The sequence below is a fragment of the Callorhinchus milii genome, unplaced genomic scaffold, assembly GCF_018977255.1.
Source record: "Callorhinchus milii isolate IMCB2004 unplaced genomic scaffold, IMCB_Cmil_1.0 Scaffold8, whole genome shotgun sequence".
Taxonomy (NCBI): domain Eukaryota; kingdom Metazoa; phylum Chordata; class Chondrichthyes; order Chimaeriformes; family Callorhinchidae; genus Callorhinchus; species Callorhinchus milii.
This window is the reverse complement of record NW_024704749.1, coordinates 17,928,626-17,948,727: the sequence shown is the minus strand read 5'-3', so window position 1 is coordinate 17,948,727 and position 20,102 is coordinate 17,928,626. Positions and strand designations below refer to the sequence as shown.

The following is a 20,102-nucleotide window of genomic DNA, read 5'->3' as shown; positions in this document are numbered from 1 at the left end:
ACACCCAGAGAGTTGCATTCCCTTCTGGCTGCCAGAACACAAGTGGCCACTCAGGTGACAGAGGAGAGTAACAACAACAACTTGCATTATATAGCGTCCTTCACGACAGACGGCTGTAACACGTCCGATCCCCAGTGTCAGAGAATAGGGTTTTGAGAAACGAATAGATAAGCCATTACTGCTGAGGCGATTTGGCACCCGTTAGAAATCGCCGCATGTTAAACAACAACAACAACCACACCGACTTACAACAACTTGCATTTATGTAGCGCCCTTCACACGGGATAGCCTCCCAGAGTGGTTAAGCTCTTCCTCTCCCAACCTCCACCCCCGCTCCAATATCCGCCTGCAACCTGGTAAAGGCTCCACAAAGCTGTTGATCGAGTAGGAATCCAGCGTTCAAAGGGTCAACATGACGCAGTGCACTGCCTCTAACCTACGCTGTACATGTTGCAACTTGTCCAGCACATCATCCCTCTGAAGGAAAACAAGCATTAGTACCTCCTGAGCTCCTTCCCACCCCTGGCTCCCTGCCTCAGGCTCAGGCCTTGGCTTGTCCGACCTTCAGCTTCATTAATGTTTCCCTCCAGCTTAGAATCGTAGAATCATAGAACATTACAGCGCAGAAGGAGGCCATTCGGCCCATGGTGCCTGTGCTGGCTCTTTGGAAGAGCTGCCCGATCAGTCCCACTCCGAATAGTGCCGTGGGATCTTTGACGTCCACCTCAGCGGCCGGACAGGACCTCGGTTTTAACGATTCGTCCAAAGAACCTCAATTGCAACCAAATGCAGCACAAACCCAGCCTAGACTGTGAGCTCCAGGTTGTGACGTGAACCCAAAACCTTCTGCTTCGGAGGTGAGAGCACCAGCAGCCGAACCGGGCTGACACCAGATTATTGTGTAGTAAAAAGGATTATAATGATGATAATAATAATAATAATAATAATAATTAATAATAACCCTTGCATGTGGTGCAGGGTCTTCTTGCTGCATTGTCGAAATATCTCAAAGCGCTTCACGAGGATTTCAACGTTCAGGTCCACGTGGCGGGATTTCCTCGCAGGGGCCACTGTGACTTGTGTCGCAGAACTCTTTGCGAGGGAGCTGGGCACGGTCAGCCGAGCAGAATGTCTGTGGGTCCATGGTATGGCTCCATAACAAGCGATGCTTCACACATACACACACACGCATATAAACACACAACTCAGGGACATCCCAGCAGCAAGTTTCCCGGAAGCTCCCCCACGCTCTTCCCCCACCCCGCAAGGGTCGTTGGAACAGACCGCACTGCCACTGACGACTGCGATGGCCTCTGATTTCCAAACACGGACTCTGTGTCAACACCTCGCAGAAATTGGACGCTGCTGCAATGCTCTTCTGTCGCCTTCTCTCTCGGCACACTGTCGAGAAGCAGCGGGCGTCCCGCGGCTGTACTTTATTTACGCTTGGGAACTTTTTCATGGTTTGCTCAATCCTATTTCCTCACGGCCGAGGTCAGTGCTGTTCTCCGGCAAGGTCAGCACGAAAAATAAAGGGGAAACGTCATGTCACAGCGGGAGGAGGTTGGGCTCTGAGTCCAGCTATTTCAGGCTCTGGAATGATCTGGAATGTGGTTGGGAACATTAACCCTCTGGGATCCAATTCCATGGGACACTCTGGTGTCACAATCCAAGTCACCTGCGTCAGCCTGGCTCGCGTTCTGGCTGACAATTCGTCAGATAACACCGATCATTCACTGCGTGGCTGTTTGTGGGACATTGCCGCGCGCAAATCGACCCCCCCCCCGACGGACATCTCTACACAGTCACTACACTTTACAGTAAATGAAAAATCACGTGAGGGGCTTTGAGACGTCTCGTCGAGGTGGTAAAGCGTTGCACAGAATGCGGGAATTGTGATTATTATTGGTATTGCTGTTAGTAGAAAGTCAGTGGTGTGGCTACTGGATTGAGGAGGCCTGGGGACAGCCATGTGTTAAACGTGTTGAGAGATTGGTGATGTTCCACCTTTGGGTATTGCAGTAGGAAGATTCCTCACTGCGTGGTGCTGCAGAGACACCCACACAGGCTCTCCATCAGCACATGGCTGTTACAGCAAAGCTTCCCCCTCCTTGTTACCTGGTGTGAACATCGCAGGGGCGAGAACAGAAGTACGCTTCACATTTTGGAATGAAAAATACCGGGAGTGGTTGGGTGGGTTGGGGAGGGGAGGGAGGAAGGACGTCGCCACATTAGAAGCCGTTGACATTGGAGGCAAACGCTAATTGTGGCAAACGATGTTAGATTAGACAATGCTAATTCAACCTCTTTGGAGCTGAGCTGACTCCAGGGTGACACGCTTTGTGACGGAATGTCAGAATCGAGCCAACTCTCTGTGGCGGTCTCCAGTCCGATCCCTGAGCCGGACGAGTCCGCAGTACTCCAGGGCACTGCTGCTGACAGCACAGCCCAGCCTGGCTCGTTGGCAGGACTCGAAGGGGCCGACCGACCACTCACTGGGAGCAGGGAATCCTCCCACTCAGCTCCTGTTAGCCCTGCAAATCAAAGCCCTAGTTAGGGTGATCCAAGCTGTAGGAAGCTTTGGTCAGACATCGGTCACAATGGGAAGTCTGCAGTTTTAACTGGTTAAACTCCCAACGCAAACTCTGGGGTCCCAAAGCCTTGGTTCTCTCAGCCTATCTCCAAACCTACGCCAAACACTTAGGTAAGAAGGACGTATCCATTCTCTGCATAAATAGAAATTCCCAGAGTGCACATTCCGTTCCAGACACGGGAAATCTCCACGTGTAAGTGGTCATACATGTCATACAGGAACTTCTCAGTCTGATTTGGATACCCTATGGGCTGTACAGTGTATATTACACACAGGACACAACACAGTACAGGCTGTGACACTGTAGTTAGACACTCTCAGTGCACACGGTGCACAACTTATTTTGGGGAATTTCTATTTATGCGGAGAATTTGTGGATCATCTGTCATCCTGTTTCCATGGAGACCCAAGTCCTCCACATGAGAAGAAGGAGCTTTGGTTGTGTGGCACTCTCGTGTGCTGACACTTCACTGTGACAGGAGATGAGGTTCAGTCTTGCCATCGCTGAGTCTCGCAGTCTCGGAGACGCTTCACATCCACAGCCATTTCCGTGCCTCTCCTCCCCTCTCTCTCCCTCCCTCCCTCCCACCCACCCTCCCTCCCCCAGCCAGAACCATGTGTAAGTATACCAGTTGCCAGGGGTAACACGATAGATATATGGCAACGGAGAGTGGTGAGTAATAAGGAGAAGAGAGCAAGACTTAAACAGCAATGATACTTCAGGAGAAGCACATTACCGCTGACAGCCTATGATCATTGCTAACAACTGGTTTTCAGATAGACTCCCACGCAATATGGAAAGGCTGAATTCAAACCCTGTTCTTCTGGGCAATTAATGAGAGCACAAGCGCACTAACGAGGCGTCAGTTTTTAACAGTTATGTAACGGGCGAATCGTAGCTTCAAAACTCGTAACCGTTTCACCACCTCACCTGAAGAACTGTAATAATAATAATAATAATACTTACATTTGATATGATGTCCTGATCATCATTGAGATGTCTCGATGTGCAATGACTTGTTGCATTTTTGGAACCAATTCTTGAACAGTGACATCACACAAACAGCCATGAGATGAGTGACCAATTTTATTTATTTTTTTGCTGGGTGGGGGGAGGGGTGGGGGGGGGGAGATTGTCAGTCAAGGTACCAGAGAAACTCCCTTCTTTTTCAAACCTGGGATCCCTTGGTTTTATGTCTCGTCTGGAAGATGGCACCTCCAACGATACAGCCACACACCCCCAGCACTGCACTGGAGTGTCAGCCTCGACGGTGTGAGTTCAAAGTCTGGGGTTGGGGCTTGAACCCGCAACCTTCTGACCCAGAAGCGAGAGCCAGGCTGACATCAATCGAGTCAGACTAAGTTCTAACTATGTGTTGATGTGTGTCAGCCTGGCTCAGTGGTAGCGCTCTCTGAGTCAGAAGGTTGTGGCCCACATTCAAGCCCCTACGTTGGGACTTGGAACCACCTGGTCTAAGTGGATGCTCCGATGCAGTGCTGGGTGGGGGGGGTGGGGTGGGGGGTTGCATTGTCGGAGGTGCCGTCCTCCAGACGAGACGTTAAGCCGAGGTCCCGTCTGCCAGTTCAGGCGGACGTTAAAGATCCCATCGCACTTTTCCGAAAGAGAAGGGACTTTCTCTCTGCCGGCTTCCTGGCCAACGATCCCCCCGAATAAAACCGGTCGCTGACTCCGTGGCCGTTTTGTGGGACGCCGCAGCGCGCAAACCGACTGCCGCACCTCACCCACAAAAACACACGGTCACTCCACTTTACAGTCCAGTATTATCCTTTGAGATGCGACGTGGCTTTGAGACGTCTCGACGACGCGACATGATCAGGGCGCCGCATCAAATGCGAGGATCATTATCATCGTTAGCGGTGGGGGCGGCGGCGGCGGCGGCGACGATGGTGTCGATGGTACCAAACCGTCGCCGATCATCGCCTTTCAAAGTCGGACGTGAAAGCGCAGCTTTGGGGATGCGATGGGGTTCTTTCTTTAAGGCGGGAGGAGGAGGAGGAGGAGGAGGAGGAGAGGGAGGGAGAGGAGAAGGAAGAAAGGAAGGAGGGAGGGAGCTATAAGGCTGTGCAAATGGGAAAGCAGCCACCGGAGGCAGTGCAGTGTGAAAGGGGAATTCTGTCAACCAAAGCAGAGTTGGAGCTGAGCTGCGTCTCACCTCCTGCAAACACATACGCACCCAGAGAGGCAATGGGAGTGATGGAGATGGGAGAAGAGACACCTCTCTGGGGAGAGGAGGGGGGGATTGCAATATAAATATACACAGTGGGACAACTATATAGATGCAGAGATAAGAGATATAGAGATATAAATATATATATATATATATATATATATATGGAGAGAGAGAAAAAGAAAGGGAGCAGTTGTTAAATGGCACCAGGTACCAGGAGACGCCTCAACAGCAACAGGAAAGCAAATGAGAATCGACCAACGAGGATTTATCGCACAGAGAACATAACAGAGGGAGAGCTTTATTAGGGAGGGAGGGAGGGAGGGGAGGGAGAGAAGCTGTGCAGATGAATGTGGGCGAAGGTGAGTGAGAGTGATTTATTTCTCCCTCTCTCCTCTCTCTCTCCTCTCCCTCTCTCTCCTCTCCATCTCTCTCTCCATCCTCCCTCTCTCTAATGCAAGGGAGAGAGAGAGAGAGAGGGGGGGGGGGGGGGAATGGGGTTGGGGGGGGAGAGGGGGAGAGACCCCCTTTTTTTTGCATTAGATTTCAGCCTTTTCTGATGGTGCAAACCTGTGCGTTAGAACCCCAGTTTGTGGCTGTGAATGGTTTTCTGGTCATTTCAGTTAACATATGTGTCATTATTATTATTGTGATGTGTGTCGTGTGTGTGTGTGTGTGTTTGAGACGAATTGCAAAGGGCTTTGGAACACTGATCTGTGGTGTTCATTCATTCGTCTGGTACTGAAATAAGATTTTACTGCTGGAATGTCTGTGTCTGTCTGTCTGTCTGTCTGTATCTCTGTCTGTCTGTCTGTCTCTCTCTCTCTCTGTCTCACACACACACACACACCCATACACACACCCTTTGCGATGTGCCGGTGCTCACGGATCCATTTCGTTCCATGGCTGTGTCATCCATTGGGAATTTCATTGGGGAAAAGGTGTATCCCAGAGTGGGAAGAGCATTGGGGAAAGGACACAGTCAAGAGCGGGAACAGCATTGGGATCGGCACTGCCCAGAGTGGGAATAGCCTTAGAATAAGGCGCAGGGTGGGGAGGGAATGGCATCGGGATAGGCACAGCCCGCAATGGGAATGGCATTGGGATAGGCACAGCCCAGAGTGGGAATCTTGACATTCCCAGGCTCCCGCCGGCTGGTGTATTTGATGTGGATCTTGAATTAGCGATGCTCATACTGTATTTATCTCAAGTGTCGATATCTGTCGGTCATCAGGTATTAACCCAACTCCAGTGGGTTTGAGGATCTCTCCCCCTCTCTCCCTCCCTCCCTCCCGCCCTCCCTCCTTCTCTTTCTCTCTCTCTCCCCCCTCCTTCTCGCTCCCTCTCTCTCTGACGCCCCCCCACTCCCAGGCACCCACGTGCAGATAGATCACAGCCACCTCTGTTCTTGTGGAGCTTGTCTCCTCATCCATGTTGAAAGCCTGCTGATGGCGGGGGTGGTTGGGGGGAATGGGGATGGGGTTCTCTCTCTCTCACTCTCGCTCTCTCTAGTTCACTGTTTGAAGGATGTGGTGTAACAGGTGCGATGTGGTACCTGAGCCCAGTCTCTGTCAGCCTACCCTTTACATTAGCTCTGTGCAATTATATGAACAGCTTAAGCCGGACGCCAGTCAAACCCGGACCCCTGGCCCCGATTCACTTGTGCTCGCCCCCGTTTGAAATAAGATGGTTAATTTGGGCAAAAATTCTGGTTAATCCGTAACAAAATCCCTCGCTGTTCGCCGCTACATATGGTCACTCGCGTCTTCCGTGTCTCGAGCGAACTGTACGTGTTTCATCTACGCACACACACACACGCGCGCGCGCACACACACACACACACACACACACACCAGTCAGACATGGAAGCCCTTAAACCATTGCAATAGCTTGGTTGCGGCCCTGGAAGAGTTAAAGTATTATGTAATTGTGCACAAGCTAATTTGTATTCAGTTGATTTTGAGAGTTAAATGCCTCTCTCCCCCACCCCCCCACACTCCATCTTTCTCTCTCCATCTCTCTCTCCAACACTCTGCAGCCAGATTGGGTGGGTTTTTACTGTACTGTGCGTGAAAAAAACACTTTGGGCGGTTGCCTAACCTTTCATTTTTTTAATTTAATCCTGCAAAACGATTCCCCCCCCCACCCCCCGCCTTCCTCACACAGTTTTAATTTGTAACTTAAATTGGGGCACTCTGCTCCCCATAGGAGGCAAGATTTTGGGCTCGTTCTGGATGGACTTTGGACCACTGAATATGTTTTAATAATCTGGCAAACCCCGAAGCGTGTGCGGTGCGGTGCGGTGTCTGAACAGCGTTTGTCAGGGTTTCTCGTCGGTAAAATGTTGGTGTGTGTGCATGAACCTTTAAAGGAAACCCTTTGCAAACCTTTGAAGGACAAGCATGGTGTTTGGACGATGTGTAAGAGTCCATATTGTGATTAAGATTTCGGAGGCTTGATTCCCAGTAGCAGGCAGAAAGGTTGTCCCTGAAACCAATCAGATTCACGGTAGTGTTTCCTCTCCTGCCCCCATTCCCCCCGCCCCCGAATCCATTACCTTCCTTCCCCCTCAACGCCCCCTCAATCTGAGTCCTGTATTGTTGTGGGTAGAGCACTCGCTTCACAAGAGAGAGGACCTGGATTTGATTCCCGGTCGGGCGAAACCATAGTCAGGTTTCCTTACTCCGCACGTCTCTGTTTACCTCGCAGTGAAGAGGAACCTGGTTGATAGTCGATTGACGAATTGCTTTTCCGGGGGTAATAATTCCTTCCAAAAAAATAAATAAATTGATCACTCAATCTACGACTGTTTGTGGGGCGCTACTGGGCGCAGTTGGCTGCCGCGTTTCGCCCACAAGACATACAGTCAATTCACTTTACAGTGTATCCTGCGAAGCTCTTTGAGACATCTCGACAACGCGATAAGGCGCTGTGCAAGGACATCAGTTGTTGGTGGACCAACCTCCTCCTGGCATTAAGTACTCTCGGGGACACCAGTCTTGTGTTTGGGAAGACCATTTCGGGTGGGTGTTTGGTGGGTGTGCGCGTGTGTGTGGAAAGAGAGGAATTTCCTAAGGGAAAAAGTGTCTGAATTAAGTATTTTTAACCTATCTTCTCCTGCGAATTTAGCCCACAATCTCTACCTCCATCCCCCGCCCTCTCTCCCGCCTCCCCGTGGCTAAGGTAACACTCACATTGCCCACTCCCTGCGCTGCTTGTTTGCAATGTGATCGCACGCTGTCTGGCTGTGACATCTCTAACCTGCAGTTGCTTTTTGAAGGTCAATGTTTTTTTTAAGGAACTCCAATGAAATGGTTCATTAATACCGTTGCTTGTGGTGTGAATTTGACACTGTGCGTATTTGCGGTCGTCTTCACATGGGGCAGATGTTTGCCCCCTCCCTATCCCCTTGGCTCGGCGTCAGACTCCACCACTGCCAAGCGCTCTGGGGCGCTAACCAGGTGAAGGGCGCGATATAAATGCGAGTTGTTGTTGATGTGGAAGAGGAGAGGCAACACCGGGAATCCCAAGTCAGTGGCTATCCACGAGCATTCAGTGCTGCTGTGCATGGTTTGCCCTCCACAGTCTCTCGCTCCTCCCTATCTCTGTGACCTCCTAAAACCCTACCAACCTGTCCACTCCCTCCGCTCGGTGGGCACAGATTTGCTCCATGTCTCCCCCCTGCCCTGCCCGCCCCACCATCAGCGGTGGAGCCTTCAGCCTTTGTGCCACCACCACCCCCCCCCACCCCCCACTCTTTGGAACTCCAACCCGGAGGTATATAGCGGTTGGCAGCCGCGTTTTGCCCACTAAATATAGTCAATTGACTGTAGTTTCTGTGAAGCACTTTGAGACTAATTATTCTCACCCCTCCTACCCTCGTTCAATGCGTTTCCACTACCTTTCCTATGGTACGTCCTTCCCCCCACTTCCCACTCCTCCCACTCCTCCCACCACCAACTGACTATTCTTCAAGGGAAGGCCTGGAAGCTGAGTTTCGACGGGTTGTTCAATCATAGTGGTGGGGGTGGGTGGTTGTTTAATCATAGAGCTGATCCTGTCCTTTCTCTCTTAACGTCCGCGAATAAGGCTCGCTGGAAACGTAATAGGTTCCATCAATAGAACTGCTGCACAATGCATTACACACAGAGAGGCAATCACAAAGGCTAATGGAACGCTGGAATTTATCACAAGAGCTCAGGAATAGAAAAGGCAAGGAAATGCCCTACTCTTGTGGTTATAAAGAATGTTACTTATACTTGAATCCGGAAATTGCTCCCCCTGGTCAGTGCGGGAAACCAGCTCCCAAATCGGCTTTACGGAGATTTCCCGAATTCTCTTATCGTCTGAAATAAGACCCTGGATTTTCAGGCTTGCCTTTTATTTTTTATTTTTTTGGGGTGGGGGGAGGGGGAGGGGGCTTCACTCTTGGCCAACCCCATGTTAGCAACCGTGTACTGAGAGTAAATGCAGTGAAGGTTTGCCAGGAATGGAACCTGGTCCTCGCATTCGAAGCCCTCCATGCCCTTGCTCCACCTTACTCCTGTGACCTGCTAACTCCATACCGACCTGCCCGCTCCCTCCGCTCAGCGGACTCTCCATCTCCCCCTGCCCTTCCCCACCATCGGTAGTCCTTGCTCCACACGCCTCTGTTTGCCGAGCAGTAAGTAGGAACCCGGTTGTTAGTCGATTGGCAGATCGCTTTATGGGGGTAATAATACCTTCTAAATAATTAAAAATAACAATAATTTGGTCACTCAATCCCAACTGTTCGTGGGACACTGCTGTGCGCAATTGCCTGCTGCAGAGTATACAGTCAATTCACTTTGCAGTATATTCTGTGAAGCACTTTGAGACGTCTCGACGACATGTTAAGGCGCAAGGATTATTATTATTCTTATCTTCAGATTCTCTTAGGAACACTGAAGGTTATTTATTCCCATTGACACATGTGAGGTGAGCTGTGGGAATACACGACGTGCAATCGACAAAAATAGGTCCTTACAGTTCAGTTGTGACACACACCAGAACGTGCGTCAGAAGCACATGCAGCAGCTCATTAAGGGAGGAACGACAGGAGCCAGAAAAACATGTTTGTTTCTTCGTTCGCTTTTTTCTCTTCTCACAAACACGTTGACTCGTGTGAAAGTGAGAACCACGAGCTCCAGGTGTCTTATTTGCCTGCGGAGCTTAGTTCATAACACTCTCGCCTCTGGTCAGAAAGTTGTGGATCCCAATGGTCAGGACTTGGGCTCTTAGGCTCTGCTGACGTTCCAGTGTAGTGTTGGGGGAGCGTTAGCTATGTTGCCAGGTGCCATCCTTCAAGCGAGATGTTAACCCAAGCAGCTCCCTGTTCTTCAACGTTAAGGATGTTAAGGATCTCGTGAAACTATTGGAAAAGAGAAGGGAGTTTCTCCTGGTGTCCGGGCAGACAATCCGATGATACTGTTATAGAAGAGAAAAATGATTTTAAAAATCCTTGTGTTTTTNATAGCGCCTTTCATGTCAGGAGGGTGGCACTGTCAAATGTAAGGACCATTAGTTGCAGTTCTGGGATGGTAGTCAAGTCTCTTTTTGTGTTCTGTGCTTTAATAATAATAATCAATCAACCTTTCATTTGACACAACACTTCATCATTGAGACATCTCAAAGTGCTTCACGGCGTACGTTGTAATGTAATGTAATGGCGTATTTTGCAGAACGCGGCAGCCAATTTGCACAGAGCGCTGTGCCCCAAACAGCAGTTTAATATCTCATCCAAAGATGGCATCTCCGACAATGAGACGCACCCTCAGCCCTGTACCGGACCATCAGCCTAGATTATTGGAGTTCAAAGTCCTGACGTGGGTCCTTATAGAAGAGAATCATAGAATATTACAGCACAGAAGGAGGCCATTCGGGTCATCGTGACTGTGTCGGCTCTTTGAAAGAGCTGCCCGATCAGACCCACTCCCCCGCTCTTTGCCCACGTGCTTGCGAGTCTTTCCTTTTCAAGAACCTATGTAATTCCCTTTTGAAAGTTGTTATTGAATCTGTTTGCACCGCCCTTTCCAGGCAGTCTTGAACCAACAACCTTCTGACTCAAGAGGTGAGATTGCTACCAGATGAGCCAGGCTAACAGAAGGCGGTTTCTCCCAGTGACCTGAACAGCAATTGTCGAGAATAGATAAATTGATCACTCACCTCATGTGTGTTTGTCACACATTTGGCTGTTGGGTTTCCCTACAACACGGCAGCTGTAAACCCCAAACCAATGATCAGGATAGCACTTGGAGGCATCTTAATGTATAAAATGCTACCCCTTTCCCTCCTCCGCACAATCCAGTACCCCGCGTAAAGGAAGATTGAAGGTCTTGGGGAAGAATGAATTGCAATCAGAGATGACTTACTCACTCGAACGCACGACTCCGTCTGTGCTGAGAATGTGAGGTTGCGCCGTGACAGGAAGGGCTTCTGTTCTGTTAATGTGCAGGTGGCATGCGATGGCAGAACTGTCAACACTGCTGTGCCCGCCAGTATCCTGGCATCACCCCCACACACTAGCTTCTCCTTGTCCGGGCTGTACACCGAAAAACAACCAGTACTCACTTCCACTTGTGCGTTTGCACCAGCGAGGAGGTGTACTGCGGATGAGGTGGGTGGCCTCAAGATATATAATACATAAGCTGTAAATAATAATAATCCTTGCCTTTGATATAGCGCCTTATCACGTCTTCGAGACATCTCAAAGCGCTTCATAGAATAGAATTAGAAGAATAATGATCCTCGCATTTGATTTGGTGCTTTTCACGTCTTCGAGGCGTCTCAAAGCGCTTCACAGAATATACTATAAAGCGAATTGACTGTATATTTTGTGGGTGAAACGCGGCAGCCAATTGCGCACAGCAGCGTCCCCACAAACAGCCGTGGATTGAGTGACCACATCTTGTTTTCTTTTGAAGGGATTATTATCCCCGGAAAGCGATCCGCCAGTCGACTAACAACCGGGTTCCTACTTACCCCTGAGTAAACCGCCGTGTCATTTACTTTTAATATTTTTTAAAATCAATCCCTTGCTTTCTTCGGCTGAGCGAGCGAGGAAGAGGGGAAGGCGTTGTCGGAACAGCTTGTGACTCCTGCAAAATGGGGCGGGGAAATGTGAAGCGGTGCGAGGTGTGATCTGGATAGACTGTGCGTACTTGAGATGATTTTTTAAAAAAAAGACTCGTTTCACTGAACACAGGAGAAGAGTGTTTTTGCCACAGTTTTAATGCCGGGTTCGAGGCCGTGGGATTTCCTAAGTGGCGAAGGTGAGGATGAAGTAACAGGCCATGCTGGACCATCGCTATGGCGTACAATAATAATAATAATCTGTGCATTTGATGCAGCACTTTTCACAGCTTCCAGACGTCTTAAAGCGCTTCACACAATATAAAGTGAAGTGAATTGACTGTATATTTTGTGGGCAGCATGTGGCAGCCATTTGCGCACAGCAGCGGCCCACAAACAGCCAGTGACCAAATTATTATTTATTTATTTGTCTGTTTTTTTCTTGAGGGATTATTATCGGGCACGCGGACCTGAAGGCACGTGAAGGAAAGTGAAACTGTTATTTACGGAGAAACGTTAGCAATATTATTTTAAAAACGAACAAGGTAATAAATAGCAGGGTGACGCAAGGGGCAACAGGCGATGTGAAACGAGAGCGAATGTAACAGTGGGAAAGAATGTCTACGAGCAGCAATGATGGCAGAACTAAGGCAAATAAGGGCCAAGAGATATTAACGTGGATAAGTGCAAAATAATGCACTTTTCTGAACACAAACGGTAACGTCAGCCGAGGAGGAAAAAAAGGTTTGAGTCTGATTATTTGATTACTCATTGAAGGTTTCTAGTCTGCGTGACTCTAATCAAATACGAAATAAGTTTCACTGCTCTCCCGCAAGGGTTTGTAAGGACTAATGGCGCGGACATATTTGAAGCTTCGAGTGGTTTGGGACAAAATGGCATTCAAAAAGAGGCAAACCATGGTGGTTGAAGTTAAGTTAGACGCCGGTCTCACCGCAAAAGCAATTTGCGTTTACATCGTGTCTTTCTTGCAGAATAGCATCTGCGAGCCCTGCAAGATCACGAGGGGTTTAGATGAAGCCTGGTTCTGAACGTGCGTTTGATGTTGGGGTTGTGTTGGTGGGCTGACGCTCATGAAAGGCGCTGTCGCAAATGTAAGGATCATTATTATTTATCACTACGCCTTGATTTCTGATTGGATTCCTTAACAGCAGAAGGCAGTCTGCTCAGATGCGAGCGAGACTTGGGGGCGTTCCAGTGGTTCAGTGTGGTGAGCAGTCCAGCCCTGCGAAATGTAAAATAATAACATTAATAAATAATAGATAATAAAATAATAACATTGCATTTGCATGTGTCCTGGCCGACAATCCCCCAAATAAAATTAGTCGGTCACTCCATGGCTGTTTGTGGGGTATCTGCCACGTTTGCCTACAAATACACAGTCCCTCCACTTCACAGTAAATCCTGCGAAGCGCTTTGAGACGTCCTTCCGACGTGATCAGGCGCTGTACCAAATGCAAAGATCAGTGCTATTACCGTCAGGCGCGGCACCGTTTCACATCGTCAGTGGCTCAAAGAGCTTCACAGGATTTATTGCGAAGTGGAGCAGTCACTGGGTATTTTGTAGGGGAAAAGCACGATACATTTAGGCCAAGTCGGCTTGGTTGCTTTAAATAACCTTAATCGCAGGCTTTGTTCTAGGCAAAGGCAGGGTTTGAGATGCTACGAAAGGCTGAGAGGGAAACAGACCCCCCGATAAACGTTTGTGGTCTCTCATTGCAGGGTCACCCCGTTTTGCAAGGATCTGAGCGAGTTCAGCAAAGATTACAGTTCCTTTAAAATGACACGGACAGACCCGCCTGACATACTGTTATCTACCGTGCACCGAGATTTGAAAGTCAGCCCGATGCCAGGTGAACCCAAAGCCTACACACCCCAGAGAAAATGTGACCGCCTCACCTCCAGCGCTCTGCAGGACACTCAGCAATACGTTAACAAGCGGCAGTGCAGAAGCTTTGACTTCCTGGATTCGCTGGAACCTCAGCAGGAAGCTGGAAACTCCATGGAGGAACTTCCTTACAGGCAGACGGAGAGGCGGACGGCCAGCCCGGAGACGAGCTGGGATTCCTTGGGAAGGCAGGTCTACCACCGCTCCTCTGCTCCCGATCTGGTGGTCAGTCGCTTGTGCGCTTACAGCGCGGAACACAGGGAGGTCCCCAAACCAGAGCCAAAGAGGAGACTGAGGTCCAGGAGCGCCCCGAGGGTGAAGACCACCTTCAGACCTGTCCAGGTTGCCTCTCCAGAGCTGATGCGCAGAGGCCGTGATGCCCTGCGCATGCCCAGAGAGTCCCAGCGCAGGGTGGACACCTCTCCCAGAAGGGACGCTTATTACACGTCCAAGTACAGGATGAACGAGGTCCATCCCATCAAGCTCCAGCCGCAGAGAGGGGAGGCCAGCCATTACCCACCGCTCTACGTGAGTGAGAACTATGAGAGCTACGAGGAGAACCAAGCGGCCAAGCCTCACGTCAGATACCGAGTAGACATCAAGCCGGACGAGGTCACGACTCACCACCCCCAACCACCGCGGGGTCTGAAGACCCCACAGAGACAGGTCAACGTGTCCAACTGGCACATGCAGCCGGGCAGGAGCTTGACAGTGCCGGCCGGCCGCAGGTTCGTCAAGACGGTCTCGCCGGCCGAGAGTTACGGCGGCGACTACTGGACGCTTTCGACGCAGAGCAACTACTCTCCGCATCGTTACTACAGGGAGGACCGGAGACGGGGGGCCCCACAGGTGGTCCCCCCGCAGCCCGTGTTCAGCGAGTATAACTACCCGGAGGTCAGGAGACCTTGCCGTCAGTACGGCCAACCCAACGTCTACTACACCGAGGACTCCAGCCGGATGTCCCAGCAGAGGTACACCTCGCCCATGCATTTCCACGACTGGTGGGGTACCAATCGGGCAGCCCACCCCCATCAGAGTTACCCCACGCCCCAGATCCTGTCGCACTGGGACGGCAGAGTGGGCTCTCTGTCCCCTCATGGCTCCATGTACGGCATCATGGACCAGCAGCGAATCTGCACAGACACTCGCTCCTACTCCAAATCCTGGGACAACATCCTGTCTCCTGTAGGAGGGGGAGGAGGAGGACACCGGGAGTTCTCGGTGGCTCACGGGCTGAGCTACGAGAACCTGCAGCAGTCCCCCGAGAGGAGGGCTCCCTCGCCAGACGGCAGACGCCAACCCATTGTGGTCAACCTGTCCAGGTCGCCCAAGCGCTACGCCGCCCTGTCGCTGTCGGAGAGCTCCATCATCGAGAAGGTTCACGGCGACGGAGGCAGGAATGCCGTGGGCAGGTCATGGTACATCACGCCCGAGATCACCATCACCGACAACGACATCAGAAGCAACGGCTTGAACAGGGCCAGGTTTCACCCGGGCGGGGGCGAGGCCACCGACGCGGGAAACAGCCTGAGCGCCTCGTTCAACGATCTGCTGTCCTGCAACGCAGACACGGTCAGGGACACGGGCGACAACGTCGCTTACGGCTCTCCGCATCAGCAGCCGCAGCTGGATGACGTCCTGGCCGATCTGGTCATCGACACGTGCAAAACCCCGGCCAGCAGGAGACCCAGCGAGGCGGACACCTTGGTGGACCAGCTGAGGAAACTCATCACCGACAACGACAACCCTGCAGAGCTTGACCTGAGGAAGGGCGTCGTGCACACGACCGAACCCCAAAAGATGAAAGGGTTTCCTTTCACCGGTGGCTTAATCTCGTCGGATCTGGCCCGAGAGATCGGGGGGCACGCTCTAGGCATGCTCCGGAGCCCCAGTTTCCCCATGGCCTCCGACGGTCCCCCTCAAGACCAGAGCTCGGACGACGTGGACACCATGATGTGCTCCAATCTGAAGTGCGGACTGACGGAGACACTGTTCAATGCCCGCCTCTATTTCAAGTCGTGCCACAGCTGCTACACCTACTACTGCTCGAGGAACTGCCGGAAGAAGGACTGGGAGATGCACAAGGAGTGCTGTGTGTATGGTCGGGTCGGAAGCACCTGCAAGCGGGTGTTGCGCATCTGCCGGGAGAACCAGGATGCTCACAAGGCCTTTTCCCGCATTGCTCGGATGGGCTATCTGTCCCGGGGGAAGGGCGTCCTATTCCTCGGTTTTCCCAACCCGGGATCTGCCGAAAATTTCATCCAGTACGGCCTGGAGAGCCTGGTACTGGCCCCGACCTACATGTCCGTCAGGGAGCTCGAAGGCTACGCAGACAACTTGGGAGAGTACTCCAAGGAGATCCAAGACGCGGGCAAGCAGTACGACCCAGAGGAGTGTTTCCTGTTGAACGTGTCGATCGCCCTGGGGCAGAAAGTGCCCGAGAACCCTTCCCCCCGGCTTCAGACGCCGACCGTCCGGAGGTTCGCCAAGATCTCCCTGGCCTCGGCCAGCCCGGAGAAAAAGGTCTTCAAGGACAACGAGATGGAAACGCTGATCCTGACACCTCCGCCCGGCACGGTGGACATCGACAAGGAGGGGGAGGTGGGGAGGAAGGCCAGGGAGGTGTGCTTCATCAACGTGCAGCGGGAGCTTCGCATCCGGGGGGTCTTCCTGCGGCACGAGTACCCCAACATCTACCAGGATCTGTGCGAATTTGTAGAGAGCAACAAAAGGTTCACTCCCACCACCATTTACCCCATTGACAAAAGGACTGGGAAGCAGTTCATGTGCATGATTATGGCTGCCTCCGAGCCATTGACGTTGGACTGGGTGGGCAAACCCAACCTGCTGGAGGACATCATGTGAACGATCGATCGATCGATCGACCGATCGACCGCCCGGGTCTCTCACATCTGTCCCATCACCAGAATCTTTGTTGGAAACTTATTTAATATATTTGTACATATGTATTTTGTTATCGAGGGAAGGCGATTAATATATTGTACACTTTTTGCTGGATATATTATTTTAAAAAATGGCGGAGCCTGCCTTCTTGAGTGTCGGCTTTTTAAACCCGCGTTCTCCCCAGAGCCAGGAGTTTAAAGAATGGTTGTCACCCACTGCAAGAGTGGGAGGGGTGGAGGCGGAGGGGCTGGTTGGGTGGGGAGGGGGGGTGGGGGGGGGGGGCGCGATTCATACAATCAGGAATGGTCTGGGAGAAGTGGTTTTCCTGCCATTATTTTTACAATCAAGTTGATTTCTCTGAGCAGATTCCAAACTATAATCCTCACAATTAACGAACAAAAAGCTTTTCAAACTTGGGCTGACTGCCCTGTTTTATATGCAGTGGCCACTGGACCATATGGATTACACTGCCCTTGAGTTACCGACTGGTTTAGTCTACTTTAAGAAGCCTTCAGTTGTTCCCCCGATTTGGTAGAGACATCTTGTCCCAAGTGATGCCTGGGGATCTCATAGAGAAGTTCTCCTTGGAGCAGAGAAGGTTGCTAAGGGGAGATTCAATCGAGGTGTTCATAATTATGAGGGATTTGGAAACCGTTGCCACTGGCAGGAGGATACCGATTTAAGATAATTGGCAAAAGAACCAGAGGGGAGATGAGGAGACTTTTTTTTTTTTAAACGCAGCAAGTTGTTACGATCTGGAATTCACTGCCTGAAAGAGTGGTGGAAGTAGATTCAATACCTTTCAAAAGGGAATTGGGTATTTATTTGAAAAGAAAAAATGTACAAGGCTATGGGGCAAGAGCGGGCGAGTGGGATTAATTGGTTAGCTCTTTCAAAGAGCTGGCACTGGCACAATGGACCGAATGGCCTCCTTCTGTGCTGTAGGATTCTGTGAGAGTTTTACTCTGCCCCTAACTGTGCTATAAGTATATCTGAGCTGTGAGTGTTTGAAAGAGGGCACTAGACAGAGAGCTTTACTCTACCTATGTTGCGCATGCTTGAGGCTGACACTGATGGACAAAAAAAATAGGAAAAATCTTCCATTTCCCCCCCTGCACTGACATCCCTCCTACAGATATCACAGAGAGATATCACCTAGAGGTAGAGTACACTGCCAATGTCAACCCCTTCACTCTGGGAGCCATCTCCTGAGCACTGTCCAACTCCAGGGATGGGTCCCCAGCGAGAAAATCATTCCCCTGACCAGGTTCCACACAGAATTCCCCAGGACTCCACTAAGTTCTACGCAGATAACCATCTACCCAAATCCCTGCACCCCCAATTGTGTCAATAGAAGTAATCGTTCCCATTCCCAGTGCCACCTGCTCTCATGGTTACAAGGTAGTGGCTGGGCTGGCCTGCCCTCCTTGCCACTCGCAAATGGAGCATGTTCACGAGACCACAGCCAAGACTTGCGTTGATGCTAACTCATAAACAGTTCTGCTTTTATTATTACAAACACCGAGACCCATCGTATCATGGCTGCACGCAGAGAAGGAACAGACCAGTGCGGTAGTTCAGGTGTGTCATACCCCTGTGTCCTGGCCAACAATCCCTCCCCACTCACGATCCACAAAGAAAAGAAAATAACAATGATTGGTCATTCACTTCATGGCTACTTGTAGGGCATAGCTGTGCGCAAATTGGCAACCGCATTCGCCTACAAAATACAGTCACTAAACTTCACAGTGGAATCCTGTGAAGCGCTTTGAGGTGATAAGGCGCTGTATCAAATGCAAGGATTACTACAACACTTGAGACTGTTTCCTTCTCTAATTCTACGTTTACTCTTTAGCTGGTTCAGTTGTGTCAGATGTTGATGATGATGATGGTGATGATGGAACGTGCATACAGTATTTGAAAAAACAATGCAGAGAATGTTTACTGTCCAAGCGAAATGCCTGAAAATAGAACTTTATATTGCGTTGCGAGAGAGGTAAAATTTTGGAAGGGATTGGAGAGTTTAAAACTATCTAGTTTTCCTGGAAATTTAACCTTTTTTAAAAAAAAAAGAAATTTTAAACGAAATTGTGATTACGGTTCTTTAGTACCTGTCTGTTGCTTTGTCAAGACCTTCAGGATTCTTGTAGTTTATGGTTCTGATCAGAAATTAAAAACTCAGTACTGTACTTGCATCCGCGAGTTAATGTGTGTGTATGTGTGCGACACAGTCAGTTTGTGAATTGCGCCCTTCACCCCACCCCCCCCCCACCCCCCCCCGATCCCAAACCCCAGCTCGAGTCCAAATCCCTGACTCACCAGCGCCTTGGGACATCCTCCCGCCGTGAAAGGCGCTGTACAAATGTAATTTGTGTTGCCTCAGTTAGGAGCAATCTTGCCTCCGGAACTGGTAGGTGCCATCCCTCAGATGACATGTTAAACTTGGGTCCCTTCTGCCTATTCAGCCAGTTGCGAAAGATCCCGAGATACTGTTCAAAAAGAGGAATTTGCACATATTATTGGTATTGGCTCGAGAATGGATTCCTCACTAGGGCTTCACCAGCCAAACCCGTCTTCACATAGTTAAACCAAGGTCCCGTCCGTGCCTGTTTGGTGGACATTAAAGGTCCCATGTCACCATTCAAGACGAGAAGGGAGTTTGACCTGATGTCTTAGCCAACAATCCCCAAGCGATAACTAGTCACTGCTCTGTTTAATACCATAAGATGTAGGAGCAGGAGTAGGCCATTCGGCCCCTCGAGCCTGCCCCACCATTCAATAAGATCATGGCTGATCTTCTATTCCATTTACCCGCTCTATCCCCATATCCCTAAATCCCTCTATCCTTTAGAAATCTATCAACTTCAGTCTTGAATATGTTCAAGGACTGAGCATCGCCAGGCTTCTGGGGTAGAGAATTTGCCAACAAAATATACAGTCACTACACGTCACAGTAAATCCGGTGAGGGACTTAGAGACACCCTCTGGACGTGAAAAGCGCTTTATCCATTATTACATTTGTGCAAGTTGTTCCTGATGCCCAATAAACCAATTTCTGGTTCTAAAAGCACTCTTAATAATGGCTTCAAAAATAATAATAATAATAACAATAATTTGATCGCTCAATCCACGACTGTGGGACGCTGCTGCGCGCAATGGGCTGCCGCGTTTCGCTCCCACCAAATAGGCGGTCAATTCACTTTACAGCGTATCCTGTGAAGCGCCTTGAGACGTCCAGACGATGCGACCAGGCGCCGTATGAAATGCGAGGGTTATTATTATTATTATTATTATTAATGACTCGCAAAAAAGTATTTGCAATTTGTTCAAACGTTTAACAGAGCCTTTGTCCTTTAGTAAGGCGCCTGTCCCTTTAGTAAGGCGCCTGTCCCTTTAGTAAGGCGCCTGTCCCTTTAGTAAG

General features: G+C 50.3%; 1 protein-coding gene across 1 annotated transcript; it reads left to right on the top strand.

Annotated features, from left to right (window-relative positions):
• Window positions 1-5,094: 5,094 nt before the first annotated feature.
• ajm1 (apical junction component 1 homolog) lies at window positions 5,095-16,667 on the top strand. The gene is made up of 2 exons (XM_042337407.1): window positions 5,095-5,144; window positions 13,612-16,667. Exon 2 carries the CDS (start codon window positions 13,670-13,672, stop codon window positions 16,640-16,642), a length of 2,973 nt encoding a protein of 990 aa, XP_042193341.1. The 5' UTR covers window positions 5,095-5,144; window positions 13,612-13,669; the 3' UTR covers window positions 16,643-16,667.
• The last annotated feature ends 3,435 nt before the right edge of the window (window positions 16,668-20,102 follow it).